This window comes from Erinaceus europaeus, chromosome 8 (assembly GCF_950295315.1).
Source record: "Erinaceus europaeus chromosome 8, mEriEur2.1, whole genome shotgun sequence".
NCBI classification, from domain to species: Eukaryota; Metazoa; Chordata; class Mammalia; order Eulipotyphla; family Erinaceidae; genus Erinaceus; species Erinaceus europaeus.
In genome coordinates, this window is record NC_080169.1 from 33,553,314 (window position 1) to 33,576,508 (window position 23,195).

General features: G+C 36.3%; 1 protein-coding gene across 6 annotated transcripts in view; it reads right to left on the bottom strand.

Moving 5' to 3' along the window:
* Positions 1-23,195, bottom strand: part of HDAC9 (histone deacetylase 9) — a 1,141,821-nt gene that overhangs the window by 86,148 nt on the left and 1,032,478 nt on the right. For all 6 annotated transcript variants that reach the window (XM_060196121.1, XM_060196126.1, XM_060196123.1 and 3 more), the window contains one exon: positions 16,440-16,573. In XM_060196121.1, coding sequence (XP_060052104.1) covers positions 16,440-16,573 — 134 coding nt within the window. The remainder of the gene's footprint in view (positions 1-16,439; positions 16,574-23,195) is intronic.

Sequence of the window (23,195 nt, forward strand, 5' to 3'; positions counted from 1 at the left end):
TATTAAGAACAATAAACCCACCTTATCTGACCCATCTTGGACAGAGCTAGAAGGAATTATGTTAAGTGAGCTAAGTCAGAAAGACAAAGATGAGTATGGGATGATCCCATTCATCAACAGAAGTTGAGAAAGAAGGACAGAAAGGGAAACTAAAACAGCATCTGATTAAATCTAGAGTAGAGCACCAAAGTAAAAACCCTGTGTTGAGGCGGATGGTGGACATTGGGCTTCCTGGGGAGGGGGGTGGGTGGTTGGGATGGGACACAGTCTTTTAGTGGTGGGAATGGTGTTTATGTCCACTCATATTAAAGTGTAGTCATATAAACCACTATTCAATAAATATGAGAGGGGAAAATTGATCATATGTCTAGAACTTTTTAAAACACAGACTGAGTCTTTTTAATACATAGGCCAAGTCTTTCATATGTTGACTCTCTCAAAAGCCTAGACCAGGGACAACAAAAGCAACCAGTGGCACCACTATATACAAGATTATGGGTATTATATAGCAAACCCTAACAAAGGGACTTTTCAAAGTTAACCCAATAACCAAATAATGTGATGATAACAATAACTATCCATTCTCTTCTTGAACCCTAAGACAGCAGGAACCTCACATTTCCACTATAGAGCCTATATTTTCTCCAGACCTGAAACCTAAGGGTGGGGCCCACTTTCCTGCACGCTTCTCTCAATTCATATCAAATAATATTGCATCTGCCATTTGCAACTTAATCAACGCAACGAGTGCCACCCCAGCATGCTTCACTTCAGACTATGACCAGAGACTTCATGTATGGAATGACAACCCTTTAGCTTCATCACTCAGGTGAGAGCTTTCCTTTCATAGTATTCTCTAATTCCATTCCAGGTGGTCCACTCCCCAATAAAGTCCCCAAACCTAGATATAGACCATGTCCCTGAGATAGAGCATAGGTTCACACGTGTCCATAAAGCAGGGCAAAATATATACCTGAAAGCAGAAGTACACAAGAGTCTGCAGAGAGTACCCCCACAACACTGTATCTGCACTATTCCAGCCTTTAGGTCCATGATTGTTTAACAATTTGTTTGGCTTTGTATGCTAATTCTCTTTTCAGTCACCAGGTTCCAGGGGCCAGCATGATTCCCACCAGACTTCCCTGGACTGACAACTCCACCAATGTGTCCTGGAGCTCTGCTTCCCCATAGACCCACCCTACTAGGGAAAGAGAGAGGCAGACTGGGAGTATGGATCGACCAGTCAATACCCATGTATAGCGGGGAAGCAATTACAGAAGCCAGACCTTCCACCTTTTGCAACCCACAAGGACCCTGGGTCCATACTCGCAAAGGGATAGAGAATGGGAAAGCTATCAGGGGAAGGGATGGGATATGGAGACTGGCTGGTGGGAATTGTGTGGAGTTGTAACCCTCCTATTCTATGGTTCTGTTAATGTCTCCTTTCTTTTATTTTTTCTTTTTTATTTAAGAAAGGATTAATTAACAAAACCATAGGGTAGGAGGAGTACAATTCCACACAATTCCCACCACCCAATATCCATATCCCACCCCCTCCCCTGATAGCTTTCCCATTCTCTATCCCTCTGGGAGCATGGACCCAGGGTCATTGTGGGTTGCAGAAGGTAGAAGGTCTGGCTTCTGTAATTGCTTCCCCGCTGAACATGGGCGTTGACTGGTCAGTCCATACTCCCAGTCTTCCTCTCTCTTTCCCTAGTAGGGTGGGTCTCTGGGGAAGCAGAGCTCCAGGACACATTGGTGGGGTCTTCAGTCCAGGGAAGCCTGGCCGGCATCCTGATGACATCTGGAACCTGGTGACTGAAAAGAGAGTTAACATACAAAGCCAAACAAATTGTTGAGCAATCATGGACCCAAAGTTTGGAATAGTGGAGAGGAGGTGTTAGGGGGGTACTCACTGCAAACTCTAGTGTACTTCTGCTTTCAGGTATATATTTTGCAGTAGTTTACGGATATGTGTGAACATATGCTCTCTCTCACAGAAACTGGTGTATATCCAGGTTTTGGGACTTTGTTAGAAAGTGAACCACCTGAGATGGAATTAGAGTATACTATGAAAGGAAAGGTCTCACCCGAGTAATGAAGCTGAAGGGTTGTCATTCCACACGTGAAGTCTCTGGACACAGTCTGAAGTGAAGCATGTTGAGGTGGCAATCTTTGAGTTGGTTAGGTTGTGTTCGGCAGATGCAATATTATTTGATATGGATTGGGAGAGGCATACGGGAAAGTGGGCCCTATCCAATGGTTCCAGGACTGGGGGAAGTAGAGGCTCTAATAGTGCAGATGTGAGGTTCCTGCTGTCTTAGGGTTCAAAAAGACAATCGATAGTTAATGTTACCATCACACTATTTGTTAATTGGGTTAACTTTGAAAAGTCCTTTTTTAGGGTTTGCTGTACAGTACCCAGTATCTTGTATATAGCTGTGCTATTGGTTGCTTCTGATCTACTTGGTCTAGGCTTTTGAGAGAGTCTGCATATCAATTACACAGCCTATATATTAAAAAGATTCAGTTTGTGTTTTGAAAAACTTCGAGACATACAATAAATTTTCCCCCTCTCATATTAATTAACTAGTGATTTATATGACTACATTTTCCTAGGAGTGTACATAAACACCATTCCCACCACCAAAAGACTGTGACCCATCCCTCCCACCCACTCCCACCCCCCACTGGCCCAGGAAGCTGCATGTCTACCCCTCACCACTGGGTTTTTACTTTGGTGCCATACTTACAATTTGGTCAGGTCCTGCTTTTAGTTTCCCTTTCAGATCTTCTTACTCAACTTCTGTTGATGAGTGGGATCATCCCATACTCATCTTTATCTTTCTGACTTAGTTCACTTAACATAATTCCTTCTAGCTCTGTCCAAGATGGTTCAGAGAAGGTGGGTTCATTGTTCTTGATAGCTGCATAGTATTCCATTGTGTATATATACCACAGCTTTCTCAGCCACTCATCTGTTGTTGGGCACCTGGGTTGCTTCCAGGTTTTAGCTATTATGAATTGTGCTGCTATGAACATAGGAGTACACACCTCTTTTTGGTTGGGTGTTATGGAGTCCTTGGGGTAGAATCCCAGGAGAGGAATTACTGGATCATATGGAAGGTCCATGTCTAGCCTTCTGAAAGTTTTCCAGACTGCTCTCCACAGAGGCTGTACCAATTTACATTCCCACCAGCAATGTAAAAGGGTTGATGTGCTGTTTTACTGGAACAAAAATAGGCACACAGACCAGTGGAACAGAATTGAAAGCCCAGAAATAAATCCCCACACCTATGGACATCTAATCTTTGATAAGGGGGCCCAAAGGATTAAATGGAAAAAGGAGGCTCTCTTCAATAAATGGTGCTGGGAAAACTGGGTTGTAACATGCAGAAGAATGAAATTGAACCACTTTATCTCACTAGAAACAAAAATCAACTCCAAATGGATCAAATGTCTCCTTTCTTAAATAATAATAATAATAATAAAAAAGAATAGGAAAGCTATCAGGAAGGGAGTGGGATATGGAGTTCTCATGGCGGGAATTGTGTGACGTTGTATCCCTCATGTTTTTTTTCAGTGTTTTCTTTTTATACATAAAATTTTTTTTAAAAAGTGGTAAAAGGACAATGAATGAAATTATTACAGTATTTCTGGTGACTTTTTTGCTTTACTTAAATATTGAGTTAAGATTATAGGGATGAAATATAATGAGAAAATAGTTTAAGCTACAAAATTGTGGATATGTATATATACATATATATATATATGTATATATATCATGTTAACCTGAAGTTTCAATAACATTGAAAGACATTTATTATTTTATGCTTCACTTTCCAACATAATTCACAATTTTATTTCAATTACTATGAAGAAAGCTTAATTCATATTATATGTAAAACAAAAACACTTTGCTTTCTTTCCTAGTTCCTGCAAAAAAGTTTAAATTTACTAGTTATATTGGTAAATCTTTGATTTTCATGCTTTCTTTTGATTTTCATGTTTTCTCTTCTTGAATGTGATAATTTTCATTCTCTAAACTGTTTTTCTTTAACTTTTTTGTTTAGTAGATATATTTGTAATATACTTTTCCAAATGTTGACTTTTCTTTTAAGAAGACTTGGAATAACAGCCTATTCAATACAATGAGTACCACCTTGAAATGCTTCACTTCGGAATGTGTCTAGAGAAGTCAGGCATGGAATGTCAACCCTTCAGCCTCATTACTCGAGTGAGACCTGTCCTTTCTAATAAGACTCCTTAATTCCATTTTGGGTAGTCCACTTCCTAACAAAGCCTCAAAACTTAGCTATAGACTAGGTACTATGAGATAGGACAGATGTACACAGGTATCCATAAATTAGGGCAAAATATATATATTAAAACAAAAGTGCACAATAGTTTGCAGTGAGTCTATAAGTGAAGCAAGCAAATAGAAAGACCTAAAAAGACACCTTAAAGTACCTAATGAAATAGTTTCTACTTAGATTTAGATACCCTCCTCACCTAGTTCCTATTACACTTCCCTCAGTCATTCTAAAACTAACCTTATCAAAGTAAGGACTACAAAAGCTGAATAAGGGCAAGAGACTGGCATACTTTAATGATTACTCTTTAGTCAGTATCAGGCCACCCTATCAGCTGGGGTCCTACTTGGGAAGCCCTGGGATTCCCACACAAACACAATGAGCCTAGACCTCGAATAGATCCCTCTTTCCATTATCACTGGTCATCTTCATCAGGAACAGCATAATGGACCCCTTTGGGGGCCCCCCATACAACCTTGACCTCAATGTAGATAAACAATGGTAGGGAATGTTCCATCCTCTGAAGGGAGGCTGAATAACATACTCTATCTACGACCTGCAGAAGATGGGTCCTATAATTGGCGCCAGTCAGAATGTTTCTACTGATGGCTACAGAAATGCAAGTTCTGACTTACAGGGATGCAGAGGTTACATAGGCTTCTGCACTGAATATGGGCCCCAGATCAAATTGATGGAGTTTACAGTCAACAATATTTATACACTTTTCCCATATTTGGGAGCTACTCTCTTCCCTGATCCAACTTTCTAGCACTTTTTCCAGCCATGACGTCATCTCCACAGACAATAACCTGGGTCCACCTGCATATCAGATGTCAGGCTCAGGCCAAAATTAATAAAGTCATGGGCCCTTTGGAATATACCTAAAATAGACCTACTAGCTATTTCCAAAACAGAGACCTCAAATATTCATCTGTAATAGTCCAGCCTTTATGTTCATGATTAATCAACAATTTGTATGGCTTTATATGTTAACTTTTTTTCAAATACCAGGTTCCAGATGCTACTATGTTGCCAACTGGACTTCCCTGGGGAAGATTCCACCAACATGTCCTGGAGTTCCGCTTCCTCATAGCCCAGTACCAGGGAAAGAGAGAGACAGGCTGAGAGTATGGATCGACTTGTCAATGCCCATCTTCAGCAGGGAAGCAATTACCTTCTGTACCCCATATGATCCTGGGTCCATACTTCCAGAGGGTTAAAGGATAGGAAAGCTGTATCAAGGGAGGGGATGGGATACGGAGCTCTGGTGGTAGGAATTATACCTGTCTTATCTTATGGTCTTGTCAGTGTTTCCATTTTATAAATAAATAAATTTTAAAAAAAAGAAGACATGGAATAGAATAGGAAAGCTTTCAAGGGAGAAGGATAAGGATTTCTGGTGGTGGGAATAATGTGGAATTGTACTCCTCTTATCCTATGATCTTGTCAATATTTCCATTTCATAAATAAAAAAATTTTTAAAAAGAAAACCTGCTTCATATCATGTAGCAGTATGTGTTGGTGAATGTTTAACAGCTGACTGTTTAAGAAAGCTGTAATTTGTAGCATGTGCTGATTTCTGTAGTGTAGATTTATCAAGGCTTATTTCAAGCTACCAATGTGATATAAGTGAACTTAGATTTGCATATACACAACTGGTCTCTCACTGTCATTAAAAATCACCACAGAATAGCAAAAATAAATTGTTATTATTGTTATTGATTGCTAAAAACTATTCCAAGTGATGCTTGATTTTCTTGTATGAGACTCTTCCACAAAACCATGTATTATTTTGTTTGTATTCTATTCCAAAGCAGGCCATTAATTAGTTCAATGCTTCCATATTTTCCACAGAATTCTAATTCTTATAATAGTCTATTTCATTAATCCAGCCTCTTTTTCTTTTAAATTCTAAAGTAGCCTCTCCTCTGCCACAAACAAAAAGGAATTAGCTGCAATATCAAATATTCTTAATGTATTTACCTACAATTTTCTTTCTTTCTTCCTTCCTCTCTCCCTTTCTTTCTTTCTTTCTTTCTTTTTTCTTCTTTTTCACTTTCCTATTAAAAGAGTTACATTTTTTCTCTGGATTTTAGCTTGTCATATTTTTTCTTTCTTTCTTTTTTTTAATCTTTATTTATTAGATAGAGATAGCCAGAAATGGAGAGGGAAGGGAGTGACAGAGAGAGAGAGAGAGAGAGAGGCAACTGCAGCCCTGCTTCAGGGCTCATGAAGCTTTCCCCCTGCAGATGGGGACCTGGGGCTTGAACCTGGGTCTTTGCGCACTGTAACATGTGCACTCAGCCAGGTGCACCACCACCCGGTTCCTCAAATTTCTTTTTTATTGGAACTAAGGTTAAATGTTATTTCCTCCACTGAAATATTCCTCCACCCCTATAGTTAAAAACAAAGTGTTCTACATTACATTACCAAAGCATTTTATTTAGATTCCCTTTACTTCTACTTATGTCAAAAATCTTGGGCACAATAAAAGACCACACAATACATGGATAGATAAGGGAATATCAACACCCAGGCTTCATATTGATAAGGAATGCTTTCTTTATTTTATTGGTAATCAGAACCCAGTGAAATGTCAAGATTTTCAGCACATTCTTTTTAATGACTTCTGAAATTCCTGAAGACAAACAATAAATAGAAACTCTACAGAATGAGGTTTTGAATTTTCCAGATAAACTTTACTTCGTTTTGCATTTGCTAAAACAGATTTTAAAGATCCACAATACCTTTGGCTCTGCTTCTCCTCAGTTGAATACAATAAATGCAATAGCATAGCCTACATCAACAATTAAAAGTATATTTAAATAGTATTTCCCAAGTAATGTTACTCTCTTCAGATCATCCACATGGTCTCTTTCAGAGTGTGTGTACATTTCAAAATCTCAGAGAAGACTGAGGAAAAATATTATCGTGGATTATCATGTTTTCTCTGTATTCAGTTCTCCTTTCCTCATGAATTGCAACTATTTAGGAACTTGTAAGCTTTCCCAGATTCACACCAATTCCCTGATGGAGTTAGTCATACATAATCTAAAGGATAAAAAAGATGGCCAAACTTCTTCTCCATTTAAAATCTAATATAAACAACCCCCTGATGAGAAACTTGGACAACAACATCTCAAGAGTTCACCTCAGGGGTGGTTGTCAACACTTACTAAAGTCAATTCAAGGGACTTTTTCAGCAGCTTTAGAGCAAAACGTCATCTTGGAAAGATTATCAACACACACAATCATTAAGTCTAGCCACTGTAACAGACATCCAAGTCAAATGAAAGCAGCTGAGCCTACTCAGGAAGGCACAACACTTACTTCAAAGAAGAGAGAATATAGAGAGAGGAAGGAAGAAAAGTAGGGAGAAGGAAGGAAAGAAGTAAGGAAAGAACTGAAGGAGGGAAAGAGAAAAGTTCAGTCAAGTCTTAAAAAGCGTTAAGAGATGAAGAAAAAAGAATAACATGCTAAGACTTAAATGTAAATGCTGAACCTTAGTACAAGAGATTGTGGCATCCTCTTAACGGCTTCCACAGCAAATTCTATAGCATTTTATTTTTAAACAAGCTTAATACTATTTATTCTGTTTTGACAGGTTTTTTTTTATGACCATGTATTATTCAGCTTCCTATTCAAGGCTTTTACACACACACACACACACACACACACACACACACACACACACACACACACACACACACGCTTTTTTCTATTACTTGCCTGAAGTTTTTCAATGTTTTGTTTTCCATTTAATGGTAATGTCAGCCACTTAAGCTTTTCTCACCTTTTGGGAAAATGTCTTTCAGAGGAAGCAACCTAGGGTACTGCTAATTAGTTTTTGCATAACAGTAGGCAAATTTGGCCTTAAAACAACTGCGGCATTGTTTGTCAGGAACACAAATGCTGATTACAAAAATAAGACTCTAGAAACCTTGCAGATGTTTCTTAATTCTAAAAAGACTGTGACTATTCACATAAGTACCTCTGATGCCATTCCAAGAAAACTGATGTTTCTTCTCATTTTTTGAGTCAATTTCTTACAGAACCCAAATTGGTGTTTCTAAGTGCCTCATTGAAGAAGTTAAAAAATATTCATTATACACTGGTTAGAGTGATACATCTAAGTTATGAACTTTGCCAATAAAAAGGAAAAAAAAAGTAAACTTCTAGATCAGTTGCCTTTAGAAATTTTCTGTACCATGCTCATATAGTTCATTATTTTGACCAACTTTATGCATATTCCTTATATCAATAGTTAAGAGGTAGATGTCATGTTAACTAGATCACTTTTACAATAAAATACTTTAAAAGAAGAAATGCCAATATTGTGCACCATAGAAATAACTTAGCCTTTTCTTTTTAATCAAGTATTTGAAACCCATCTAAGTATGCATATTGAGATACAGAGCCAAGAGCTCCTTCTGTTTTTTAATTCCTTCAGGTTATGAAATACATATTATTTTCATGATAATAAGCCATATGAAGCTGCATTTTGCTATATTAATATAGTCTGGCCAAAAACAACATGGGAAAGAAATATCACTAAAAATACTGGCAAAATATTTATGAATTCTAATCCTCTACACATGAATAAATATATCTGACAAAGTGCAGAATCCCTCAGAAAGGCCCTTCTTGACCTTCTTAATTTGAGTTCAACTGCATGTTCAGTGTTGAGAAGCCAGAGTAGGTCCTGCCAGTGTTTTAAGCTTAAACATTACTATGTTTTGTTGTTTGTAAAAATGAAATCACAGATAATAAGTTATAATTGCCCTATTAATCATTTGAAACAGGAGTTTAGAGGGAAATTGGAATGTGAAACTGCAATAATTGATAGCTGAAAGATGTCCTTTTAAATTTTCTTATCAAGAACTAAACACACAAAACTACTGTGAAAACTATATATGTGCACTTTTCTCAAAGTGATGAGGTACATGCAATATGCCTTATGTTATTTTCCCCTGAAGGAATGAAATATAAAACTTCAATGTAGTCATGCTGTTAGTCATGATGACCTTTGAACTAGAAAAAAATTACAGAATACCAGGCCTTGGATTATAAATTATATTGTCAATGAATGTGAGAAGAACTCTTTGTTTCTTAAGTTGTTTCAAGTACTACATTTTCATTTCCCTTTTTCAAATGAATTATATTATACAGCACACATGTATTTTTCTTCCATTTTTCATTTTGAAAAACCTAACTTTCTTTTAACTTTGTTCTTTTGTACAGTGATAGAACTGGCCCACAAAATTTACAAAGGTCAATATAACAAATCCATCTCTTATCTTTAAAATATCTTGTGGGAAATCTATATTCTTCCTTATATCCTTATGAAGTCACACTGGAAAAAGTACAAAGCAATACAAATTATTTAAACTACTCTTTCTTTAATTCATGATGAACAAGTTCTAATCACTTTAATTTTTTTATTTTACTTTATTTATTTATTCATTTTTTGCCACTAAGGTTATTGCTAAGGCTTGGTGCTGGGTAGCAACATGGCCCAGCTGTCTTAGGTGCTGGATTAAGGCTCAGTCTTGGTGCCTACACAATGAATCTAATGCTCTCAGTGACCATTTTTCCTTTTAATTTAATTTGATTTAATTTATTTTTTCTCTTTTATATTGAAAGGTCAGAAAGAAATTGAGAGAGGAGGAAGTGGTATAGAGGGAAAAAACAAGGACAGACACTTGAAGCACTTCTTCATGGCTCTTGAAGCTTTTCTGCAGGTTTGACCCTGGGGGCCCTTGTGCCTGATACTGTGTATATCCTACTAGATGAGAAACCATCTAGATCCTGAATAAAATTTTTATTGTGCTTATGCAATTGGACATAGAAAAAAATAAAAATGTGGGGGGACATGATGATATCTGAAATGTCATAATAATGAAATCAAATTTACTAAAGTATCAAGAAAACTGAATGTTATTAAATAGTTGGTAAAACCAAAGTCAATCATTTCAGTTAAGTACAGAAATTCATCCACATGGCCATATTTGTGATTTGGCAATGAGACTTTTATTTCTATCTGAAGCTTGATCATCAAGAATGTACAAAAACTAATTATTCTCAAGCCTTAATTAAGTTAAATTTAGGTATTGTCACATAATACTTTATGAAAGCATATAATAAAATTGTTGGTCTGCTTCTAATTCTGCTTCTAAGACTCCTTCTGTTTTGATCATCACATTAGGCTCTCTTGTATTGCTTAAAGCTGTGGTCTATTTACATAATCATTGTTTTGTTTGAGACCCACATTGGTTTAATCCCCACTGGTTCGTGCTCGTTTTCCACTCCACCCCCTTTCCTAGTCACATCCTGTTTTCCACCATTTAATCCCCACCGGTTCTCACCGTTTTTCCTTCTCCCCACCGCCTATCCTATGTACTTCCTCTTCCTGACATTTCCACCTCAGGAGATATAAAGGACAGGATTTTCTATTGGAGAGAGATTAGATTGATTGCACTGCATCCCCGCTGATCAATAAAGATTGAACTGCCTTCCTAGCTCAGCCATGAGTCCCTAGTCGGCTGTCTCCCACTTGAGAAGTTAGCCGGCATCTGGCACCTGAACAGGGACCGGCATAAAATGACTGACATTATCACTAAAAAAGACATTCAAGGGAAGAAAATTATAAAACACATCCATTTTGCTTTCTAGTAAACTCCGTAATTTAAGAAAACCATGTAACCCTACACAAATGACTTGAATCTGTTCTGAAATATAATCATCTCATAGACCACAAGAACCATTACTCTGCAGTAGAAATACTCCTTTGGAAGGATGGAATGATCCAAGTACAGATATTACAAAATGAGATAACATCTCATTTGAGTGACTGCTTAAAGAAAGCCCATGGAATTTATAATTTCCTTTCACATAGTTGGAAAGTAGTTGGTTTTTGCAACTGAGTAATCTTTCTAGGGAAGTCCATCTTCAATGGAATCACAATTCAGAACCTATTATGATCATATGCACATATGAGTCAAGGCTTTATAATTCAGGTAATAAAGCCAGCCTACTACTCCAAAATCTATATTTAAAGTCAAATATATAGCTTTAAATCATAGGAGACTGTGCAAGATATTTTCTCTGAGAGGCTGAATATTAATGGATAGAGTAGGTTCAACGTTTACTTTCTGTGCTCCTGTGTTTTAAGCTCTTCCCCACCCCCACCATTCTGTTTGACATTATTTGCTTATAGGAATTTCAGAAAGTCTCTGATATCTAGAAGACTCTTAGAATTTATGAATGACATGTATTTGAAATAGCTGTCCACTCTTCTTACTAGTCACATCCTTGGATTATTGTCTAAAACCATCTGACAGAAGAAAAACTTTGAGTGAGGGTCCAAGATTAGCAGATGGGAAGAAACCAAGTTTTTCTCCTATGGAGTTCATTGCAGATCCACAACAAAATTTGAATATATATCTACACAGAAGGCAATGTGAGGGATCCAAGGATATTTTTAGAAGAAATAATTTATTATAAAATGAAGCTATAAAATTAATACACAAAAAAATCTGTTACATTTTCTCATGAAATAGGGATCAGGAATTGGCACATCTGTTAAGAAAATATTTTACATTGCTCAAGGACTTAGGTTTAAGCCTATGGTACCTACTTGCAGGAGGAAAGCTTGACTACAAGTTAAGCAGTGCAGCAGGTGTCTCTCTTTCTCTCTACCTCTTTGTCATCCTCTTCCCTTTTGATTCCTCCTGTCTTTATCTAATAAATAAATAAGTAAATAAATAAAAACATTTTAAAGGATGTTTAAAAAGAAAACAAGTGAGGAATAAATCAAGAAAATATTAATTACTATAGTAACAAAAAAGAACTTGATATCTAGGGAGAACTTTGTCAATGGTCATTGGAGGGCAAGACTTGTACCAAATGGAAGGTTATTTCATGTTCATAAATAGGAAGACTTAATATTGCTAAACTGGTCATCCTACCAAAAGCACTATACAAGTTCATTTTAGTTCATATAAAATTTCAACAGCCCACTTTAGGGCACTAAAACAAACATTAGTGGAATATTTTGAAACTACAAAAGACCCAGAATTTCCAGAGCAATGCAGAAGAAAAAAGTAAAAAGAATGGGAGAATTGCATTCCCTAATTTCAAATTATACTGCAAAGTTATAGTAAACAAAACAGTGTGGTACTTTAGTAAAGATGGACAAATAATCAAAATAATAAAATTAAGTTTCCCAAAATAAGTTTTCAGATATATATATATGGACAATTAAATTATGCTGAAGGAAACAAAATAAAAAAATGGAGAACGGAAAATAAAAGGATCTCTTTAGCAATTGGTGCTGGGGAAAATGGATAGCTATGTGCCATCTCATAGCAAGCACAAGTAAAATCATAGATTAAAATAATTGAAAGTTAATCCAGGAAATATAGAATTGGAAGAAAAAAGTACAGACCACACTAATCATGATATTGACTGTAGAGACATCTTAAGGGACTTGAGCCTAACATCAAGATGATGGGGGAAATAAATAAGGAAGACATGAAGATGGTCCACAAAAATCTTCATTTTCAGTTTTTATCAGTGAAATGCAAATAAAAACACTTCTTCTAGCGTTTGCCCTTCTTCCGTAGCCAGATAACAGCATCAGGTTGAGCCTGATAAAAACACTAATGAAATACCACATTACACCTATGGGAATGATTGATACATATCAACAAAAATATTAAAAGGTATTGACCACAAGGTAGAGAAAATGAAACACTCTTGAGGTAGAATAGGGAACACAAATTGCTTCAATAACTATGGAAAAGAGTATGAATATTTCTTAAAACATTAAAATAGCTTTTCTATATGGCCCACCAATTCCATTCTTTGGTTTGTGTCAGAAGAACACAAAAACACTTATCTGAAGAGATATATGAAGATTTGATGTTTATTGCAATACTGAGATGTGGAAAAACCCAAGTACTTGACAGAAGAATGAATTAGAGCTCTTTTCTCCACATCCTTTGCAACATTTATCTTCTCCAGTTTTGTTGATGAAGGCCATTTTTACTGGTATGAGGTGGTATCTCAATGAGGTTTTTATCTGCATTTCTCTGGGGATAAGTGAGTTAGAGCATTTCTGCATATGTCTTTGGGCCATATGTATCTCTTCTTTTGAGAATTGTCTATGCATATCCTTTGCCCACTTTTTTATTAGGTTATTATTTTCCCTTTTGTTGAGCTGTATGAGTTTTTTTTATAGATGTTTGATATCAACTGCGTGTCTGAAATATTATGTGTGAATATGTTCTCCCATTTCCTGGGTTTCCTGTTTATCTTTATGGAGTTTTCTTTTGATGTATGGAAGCTGATATAGCCCCATTTGTTCAATCTTGTTTTTGTTTCCCTTGTCCATGTGGTGAAGTCTCCAAAATATGTCTTTATTGTTAATGTCATGAAATGCTTCACCAATATGTTATTCAATATATTTTATACTTTCAGGTCTGATATCCAGATCTTTTATCCATTTTGAGTTAATTTTGGTGTATGGTATTAATTGGTGGTCTAGTTTCATATTTCTACATGTGACTGTCCAATTCTGCCAACACTATTTGTTAAAGAGACTTTCTTTTTCCCAATGGCCCCTTTGTCATATATGAGGTGTCAGTACGTGTATGGATTGAGTTCTGGACTCTACCCTATTCCATTGGTCCATATGACCATTTTTGTTCCATTACCACACTGTTTTGATTACTACTGCTCTGCAGTATAACCTGAAGTCAAGTATTGTGATGCCTCCATTTTTCTTCTTTTTCTATAGGAGTATTTTTGAAAGTTCCACATGAATTTTTGAATAATTTATTTAATTTCCTTGAAATATGTCATTGGGATTTTAATGAGGATTGCATTGAATCTATAGACTGATTTTGGCAGAATTGCCAAAACAAATGACACTCAAGGATTTAACAACTAGGAGAAAGTCTGAGTTCATGAGATAAAGAAAGACTACAAAAGCTGGATAAGGACAAGAGCTTGGCTCATTTCATGATGGATCTTTTGGTCAGTACCAGATTAACCCATTATCTGGGACCCTAGTTAGGAAATCCTTGAATTCTCACACAGATATGATGGGTCTGAACCTTTAGTAGATCCATCTCTCCACCATCATGGTCACTTCAATCAAAATCATTAGCATAGGCCTTCTTGTGGGCCACTCCTATAAAATTACAATGTTAGGGACATCCTCACTCTCCGAAGGGAAGCTAAATCATTCTACCCTGCCACACGAGGAAGACTGGTCCTGAAATGAGTGCAGCATAGAATGTTCCCAGCTGTGACCATGGACTGCAAACTCAGAGTGACAGGGACTCAAGTGTTACACAGGCTCCTGTGTTAAATATAAATATATATATGGGTCTTGGGTCAGATTGATGGGGTAAATAATTAATTTTAGTCATAGATTTTCTTCAAATTTGGGAGCTACTCTCTGCCCTAATCCTGCAATCTAGTTCTATTATCAACTATAACAACATCTTTCCAGGCAATCTTTTTTTACCTCCATGTTAGCTATAAAACTCAAGGATAAACTACAAAATTCATGAGCCCCTAAGAATATACCTAAATTGACTCCCTAGCTTCTTTCCAACTTGTAACTCCTATTCTCATCTGCTCTATCCTTACTTTTTGGTTCCTGTTCATTAATCACTTTGTCCTGCTTTCTATATTACTGTCTTTCATCCACCAAGTTGCAGATGCTATCTTGATTCCATCCTGACTTCCCTGGGCAGATGACCTTACCAATATGTCCTAGAACCTCATTTCTTCAGAACCTTACCACACTAAGGAAAATTAGAAAGAGGCTGGAGTTATGGTTGACCAGCTAATGCCCATGTCCAGCAATTACAGAAGCCAGAACTCTCACCTTATGCACCCCAAAAAGAATTTTGGTCCATAATACCAGCAGGGGAGAAATGATAGGCGAGGGTTCTGAACTTTAGTCCCATCAGGACCCAGAGAGAGAAGAATTAAAAAAAAAAAAAAAAGGAAGGGTATTCAGAAGCACTAATAGGTGTAGGTATGACTTAGGGAGGAAAAGTAGATATGACAATAGAAAAAAATGGGCAAATATATACAAATATAGACAGTTATAGAAATAATAGCCAGCATATCTGCAGCCTTGGAAGAACTACTGTAGCTTCCAATGAAGGGAACAGGGACACAGAAATCTCCTGGTGGGAACAGTGTGTAATTATATCCATTATCTTAGAATTTTGTAAATCAATATTAAGTCACTAATAAAATTAAAAATAAATAAATAAATAAAATCCCTCTTGACTAGGAAGAAAGCACAGTGTTCATGGAAAATATTTTCATGCCTGAGGCTCTAAGGTTTCAGGTTCAATTTCTGTATACCATCATAAGTCAGAACTGAGCAGTTCTCTGGTTGAAGAAAAAAAAAATCTACCTGAAGGTGGTCAGGCAGTAGCACAGTGGATTAAGCGCACATTGCGCTAAGTGCAAGGACCTGCATAAGGATTCAGGTTTGAGCCCCCAGCTCCCCACCTGTAGGGGGGTCGCTTCACAAGCAGTGAAGGCAGGTCCGCAGGTGTCCCCCTTTCTGTCTTCCCCTCCTCTCTCTTATTTCTCTCTGTCCTATCCAACAACAATGATATTAATAATAACAACAACAATAATAATCACAGCAACAATACAACAACAAGGGCAACAAAAGGGGAAAAAAAATGGCCTCCAGGAGCAGTGGATTCATGGTGCAGGCACCAAGCCCCAGCAATAACCCTGGAGGGAAAAAAAAATCTACCGAAAAAACACAATTCTACAAGAAAATACGAAGGAACATTTTCTTTTAGTTAATTTTCAATGCTTATTAATTGGGTTAGTAAGACAAGACTAGGTTATCTCTTCCCAAGGGTTATTTTCACTCATTTGTTGAGCTCTGTGAACCAGATCAAGGAAATTCCTGTGTGGATTCTAACATGTATCATGAGTATATGTAAATTTCTGTTACCTAAGTCTTGAGTTCTTTCATAAAATTATAAAGTAACATGCTTTTTGAGCATATTCAATTTTTTAAAAATATATGCATGCACACATTCCTAGTTTTATTCCCTTGCTTTTTTATTTTCCTACCTCATTTCCTAGAAGGGCATTTACACAGGCTTCTGATGCATCACAGATGGCTGTTAGATCATGTCCTCCTTCAAGAGCTAACACCACATGCCCACCAGCCAGGGTCATCAATTGCTTCGTCAAATGACCAAAGCCTACATAGTAGAAAAAGACTATTAAAATGAAATAACCTTTAGATTCACAGTAGTTGAACATAGATTCTGTACACATTTCTCTATCACTTTCTATTAACTCATTTAAAACGTATAACAGGTTGATAAATTAGGTCCTATTGTCACTTCTATTTTTTTAAGTGAAGGAACTAAAACCCACAATCACATGTCCAAGAAGTATCACAGCCTAGATATGCACCAGTAACTCTGACTCTTTACCATGGCAGAATACTAAGAAACACTTGGGCACTATTCAGCCAATGTTAATAAGATAGAGATCTTTTCCTTGTTATTTGCTTCCAGTACTCATCATCTGCCCTCACTTTTTTTTAAATAAAAGGTAAAATTTTAAGTCATTTCAAATTACTTACATATCTATGTTTTACACATTATTTCATTATGAAATAGCTAACAAATGCAAAAATAACTTCTTCAGTACACATTACAAATTTAAACAATATGGCATTTACTTCCCAAATTAACATTAGCAATACTTCTCAAGTTCTTTTTGGGCCACAACTCTAAAATAATCCTTTTTGGAAATCTAGATCATAAACTTAAATGTGTAATTCCTTTGTTTAAATTCCTTATTTTTTCAGCTTTATAAAAACATTTTCTTTATACTTTTGCAACTTGTTATTTTCATGAAGAACTTCGTTAACTCACCTCTATTGTTATATGTAGCTAAATAGTTTTCCTGTCTACTAGGCTATTTTATAAATATAGAAAAATTTATTTATTCTCCAGTTGGTCACAATTGGGTCTTTTTTTATATGATAGTATGCCAGTGTTTTGTTATTACAAACAATTCCTCCATGGACATTCTTTTATATAAGTCTACTGGTACACATGTGCAAGAGAAGAGAAATTGTTGTGGTTTAAATCTGTTTTAAATAATATCACATTATTTCCAAATGACTATAAACAACTCCCATTCTGAGAAGCAGTATATCTGAGAATTCCACTTTAGTCACTTCCTTGCTAACATTTGGTATGACTTGCGAAGTGAATGGCAAATAATGACATCTCCTTGTGATTTTATGTAGTATAAGAGAGGACAATTATATTTCCAATTTTAATTAGTTTTTATTTTAAATAGAGGTTGTATTTAATTAAATTATGTCTGTATAGCAAATAAAATTGTTCTTCTCCTTTATTTAAAATTGTGAGTGACACTTCCGGGGGACATGGCCATAGAATAAGTGAGGACAGTTCGGCTCTCCCCAAAACAAGTATCTACAACTGTCAATCTTAATAAATCTCACCAACTACAGCTGAGACATCCACAGAAGCACTGCAACCTCAGTCACCAAATTCCAGATGCTACTATGATTTCTTCCTGACTTTTCTGGGCAGAGAACCTCACCAGTGCTTCCTGAAACCTCATCTCTCCAGAGCCCTATCCCATTAAGGAAGGATAGAAAGAGGATGGGAATATGTATCGACCTGCCAATGTCTATGTCTGGTGGAGAAGCAATTACAGAAGTCAGAACTCCCACCTGCACCCCAATTATTCCACTTACAATCTCGTAAATAAATATTAAATCACTAATGAAAAATAAAACAAAATAAAATTGTTATGAGTTACATTAATTATCATTTCTAACAGCAAGCAACTATTGAATGTATACAGTGAAATAAATTGTGATGTATTATCTTTATATCCACAGCTGGATTTGTTTTGCTAATACCGTAAGATATTTTTCAGCAATGTTCATGAAGGCATTATATACAACTTTCCATTCTCCTGTTGACTATGATAAGTTTTGATGTTGGTTGGTACCCTCTTTTCTCTTGCTTGATAAGACTTTTCTATAAAACTGCTTTTATTTCTCCCTAACACTTTGTATGAAGCCAATGTCAAACTAAAGCCCAAAGCAGAGACAAGAAAAAAAATGAAACCACAGAGAGAGATCCCTGATGAACATAAATGTTAAGATGCTCAACAAATTTGAGCTATCTGGATAAAACAGCACAAGAAGATCCTGCATTATGATCAAGTAGGTTTTATCACTGAGACATAAGGACGGTTCAGTATATAGAAGCCAATAATTGTGACCCACCACACAAACAAAAATTAAAGCAAAATCACAAGATTATTTCAGTAAACAGACAGAAAATCCTTGGCAATATCCAGCATTATTTCATGATCAAAACATTTAAAAAAGAAAGGGTAGACTAGAAATTTCTCAAACTTTTTTTTTGTGTGTGTACCTTTCTCTCTTTGTATCATTCTCTCTCATTAAAGTCAATAAAATTAAAAAAAACTAATAAATAATTTTCATGCACTGCATTATTTCTAACTTCCTATGGGTCTGAAGACAATACCAACAGGATTATTTTCCTTGTGCCGCTTAAAAATGGATTGACTAGATGGACCAACTAACCTTCTTATTGCTTATATGAAGAATGGTCACCTTCAGAAAGCAAAGTTTTAGCCCTTAATCCTTAGAAATGAACTTGAAGTTAGCCTACAGGAACATTAACAACACATAGAAAATAGTTTTACTCTATAAATTAAAGGAGTCTATAAATTAAAGAAGTCTTCATAATATTCATAGTCAAGTACACATTTCAGTAATTATATTGCAAAGTATTCTGGATAGTTTTTCCTTTAACTTAAGTCAGTGCCAAAATCATAGCTTTAAAAGATAAAATAATAAAATGAATCAATGCATTGCATCTTTCAGACAAAAGGTTCCTAGATTTGAGAATTCCGTTATCTAAGTAACTACTAAGAAAATGAATTTAAATAGATAAAGAACAAAAAAATAGAGTCTCAAATCTGATTTAAGTTCATTCTTCTTTCCTCTAGGAACTGAAAAAGTTCCATAAAATACCAAATTTAGATGGAATAGTAAAAGTGGAAAGGAATGAAACTAATCTTTGATCTGCATCCAAATTCCTCTTTCTTTACCTACAGGGTTTATTGCCATTCACATGTTACCCATGTGATCTTTAGAGTTCAGACTGAGGTAGCTGAAATTTTGAGTTCTGCATACATGAAACATTCAAGTGAAATAGAGAAATGTGATTTCTATATGGACTGCATCCTCTCTTGCAATCAAACTATGGATTCAAAAATAACCTTTTTAGTCAATTAATATGACTTGTGTTCTGCAAATTGCTGATGAACAAACAGAAGATGAATTGGAAAAGCCAAATGTTACTAGCATGTCAAGGTATTTTTCAGGTCATACGAGGTAAAAGTATGTGTGTGTGTGTGTGTGTCTGTGTGTCTGTGTGTGTGTGTGTGTGTGTGTTTGATCAGATATCATATAACATATTTTAAAAAGCTATAATTATATGCTTTGTACACTACTTTTTTTACTCCAATCTTCACAAAAAGTAAAAAATAAGATAAAATAAATAAATGCACTCATATTATATGTCATAGAAAACTTAAAATAACCTGCACAGTTAAAAAAAAATATATATATATATATTTTATATATATATATATATATATTTTATATATATATATATATATATATATATGGCAGAAACCCTATGCGGCAATGTTTTCTCAAAGGGGTTGAAATATCCTGAGTGGGAGTCGGGTTAAGCGCACGTGGCACAAAGTGCAAGGAGTGGTGTAAGGATCCCGGTTTGAGCCCCCAGGCTCCCCACCTGCAGGGGAATCACTTCACAGGTGGTGAAACAGGTCTGCAGGTGTCTATCTTTCTCTCCCCCTCTCTGTCTTCCCCTCCTCTCTCCATTTCTCTCTGTTCTATCCAACAACGACATCAATAATAACAACAGTAATAACTACAACAATAAAACAACCAGGGCAACAAAAGGGAATAAATAAATATTTTTTAAAAAGTTTAAAAAACCCAGAAATATCCTGAGTATGAGCGCATGTGAGAAAGAAGTGAGAAAATGAGAAAACATATCTGTATAGTGTGGTGGTGCATTTGGGGAACAAACAGTCACTAGATGTGGGAATAAAACTAAAACCCACATGTACCTCTAGTGTCTGAATTTTTGTATGTGATAGGGGTAGAGGGGGGAGAGCTTTGAGAAGATCTCGTAGCCCTTGGGCCGTAAGAATGACAGAGTCAGGTTACTGACAGGAACTGTTAAATAATTCCTAAAATTCAATCTCTATAGTCATGCCTCTTACCTACTACATTGCTATAACAGAATTATCTAAGAAATATATTTTTAATGTGAAATTTGGCTCCTGATACCACCACCACAGCTTGGTCCTTTTCAATTCCACCTCTATGTTATTTATTTATCATTGTTTTTATGTATTTTAAAAATAAGATAGGATTGGATCATCAAGATAACTCAACTGGGAGGATGCCTGGTTTTCCATGTACTTGACCCCTGTTTAAACCTAGTTCTCACCCCACTCAGGGGAGCGTCAGTGGTCCCTTTGTCTTTTTTTTTTTCTATCTGAAAAACTCATCCCAGAGCAATGAAGCTCCAATAACAAAAAATAAAACAAGGTATATACACTGCAAAATGTATACCTGAAAGCAGAAGTACACTAGAGTTTGCAGTGAGTACCCCCCTAACACTTCCTCTCCACTATTCCAAGCTTTGGGCCCATGATTGCTCAACAATTTGTTTGGCTTCCTATGTTAACTCTCTTTTCAGTCACCAGGTTCCAGATGCCATCAGGATGCCAGCCAGATTTCCCTGGACTGAAGACCCCACCAATGTGTCCTGGAGCTCAGCTTCCCCAGAGACCCACCCTACTAGGGAAAGAGAGAGGCAGACTGGGAGTATGGACAGACCAGTCAATGCCCATGTTCAGCGGGGAAGCAATTACAGAAGCCAGACCTTCTACCTTCTGCAACTCACAATGACCCTGGGTCCATGCTCCCAGAGGGATAGAGAATGGGAAAGCTATCAGGGGAGGGGGTGGGAAATGGAGATTGGGTGGTGGGAATTGTGTGGAATTGTACCCCTCCTACCCTATGGTTTTGTTAATTAATCCTTTCTTAAATAAAAAATAAATTAAAAAAAATAAAACAAGATAAAGTAAAATAAAATACAGGTTCATATTGTTATTTCTAATGCTTGCACAGCAATTATCAATATAAGGGGGGCTATTTTCTTTTTCTTTTTTTTTAAAAATATTTATTTTATTTATTTATTCCCTTTTGTTGCCCTTGTTCTATTGTCGTAGTTATTATTGTTGTTGTCGTTGTTGGATAGGACAGAGAGAAATGGAGAGAGGAGGGGAAGACAGAGAGGAGGAGAGAAAGATAGACACCTGCAGATCTGCTTCACCGCCTGTGAAGCGACTGCCCTGCAGGTGGGGAGCCAGGGTTCGAACCGGAATCCTTATGCCGGTCCTTGTGCTTTGCGCCACCTGCGCTTAACCTGCTGCGCTACAGCCCGACTCCCAAGGGGGGCTATTTTCATGTCCTTTACAATATCATATTATTTTGAATTTTTTTATTTGTTTATTTATTTAGAATATCAGATCCTCATGCAGGCATGTTCTGTACTCTACCACTGAACCACCACACTGACCAATACAATATTTCTTGAAATACATTAAGATATCAATTAATTATCTGATGTAAATATTCAAATTGTTATTAATTTTTTAATTTTACATGTCAGATTTCAAAACAATAGCCTCTTGTATAATTGAAGTAGTCACTATATACCAGAACTTACCTGATTCTCGTATTTCTATGTGTTATTTCAAAATGGAAACAGTCCTATTTTATTGCTGCTGCTGTTGTTTCTTTATTTGTTTTTACCAGAGTACTGTTCAACTCTGTCTTATGGTGGTGTCAGGATTAAACTTAGAAACTCTGAGCCTGGGAGAATGGATCAACCTGCCAACACCCATGTTCAGCAGGGAAGTAGACCTAGAACCTAGACCTTCCACCTTCTGCACCCCATAATGATCCTGGGTTCATACTCCCAGAGGGATAAAGAATAGGGAAGCTATCAAGGGAGGGGATTGGATACAGAGTTCTGGGGGTGGGCATTGTGTGGAATTGTACCCCTCCTATCTTATAGTCTTGTCAGTATTTCCATTTTATAAATAAAAATAAAAAAATAACCTCTAAGCCTCAGACATGAAGCCTGTTGAATAAATTGCTGGGCTAACACCCTGACAGACTTGCTCTTTTTACTGCTAACTTGCTGTCATCATTGGAATATGGAACAGGGCATGAATGATCAAGAAAGCAAAATGAGAATGGTGTATTGTCAAAATCCAATAAACTCCATTTTTTATTACCTATATATGTTTAACAATGTCTATTATGACAACTGGAGCACTTTTATAGACATTCTGAGAAAAAAGAATTTCCACATACCTATATGCCTCATTTTGCAGTTTTCACACACATATTCCTTATTGTCATAGGAAAATTAATTTTACACATCCATTGGGATATTTTATAGTTATGTCCAGAAAGGATCACTGATAATGCTCATATACATTTAAAATATACAATTAAAAAATCTTATTCGTTTTCCTTCCTAGACCCTTTGTCATTAAGTTACCATGTTGTTCTGTAGGAAAATAGAAACTGAAGTTGAGGGGGAAATTTGCTTAGCATGTGGCTGTCTCATGTACTGTGAGGCTCTCTAACAAGACTTCAAAGCAGAATCCGGTTGTTGC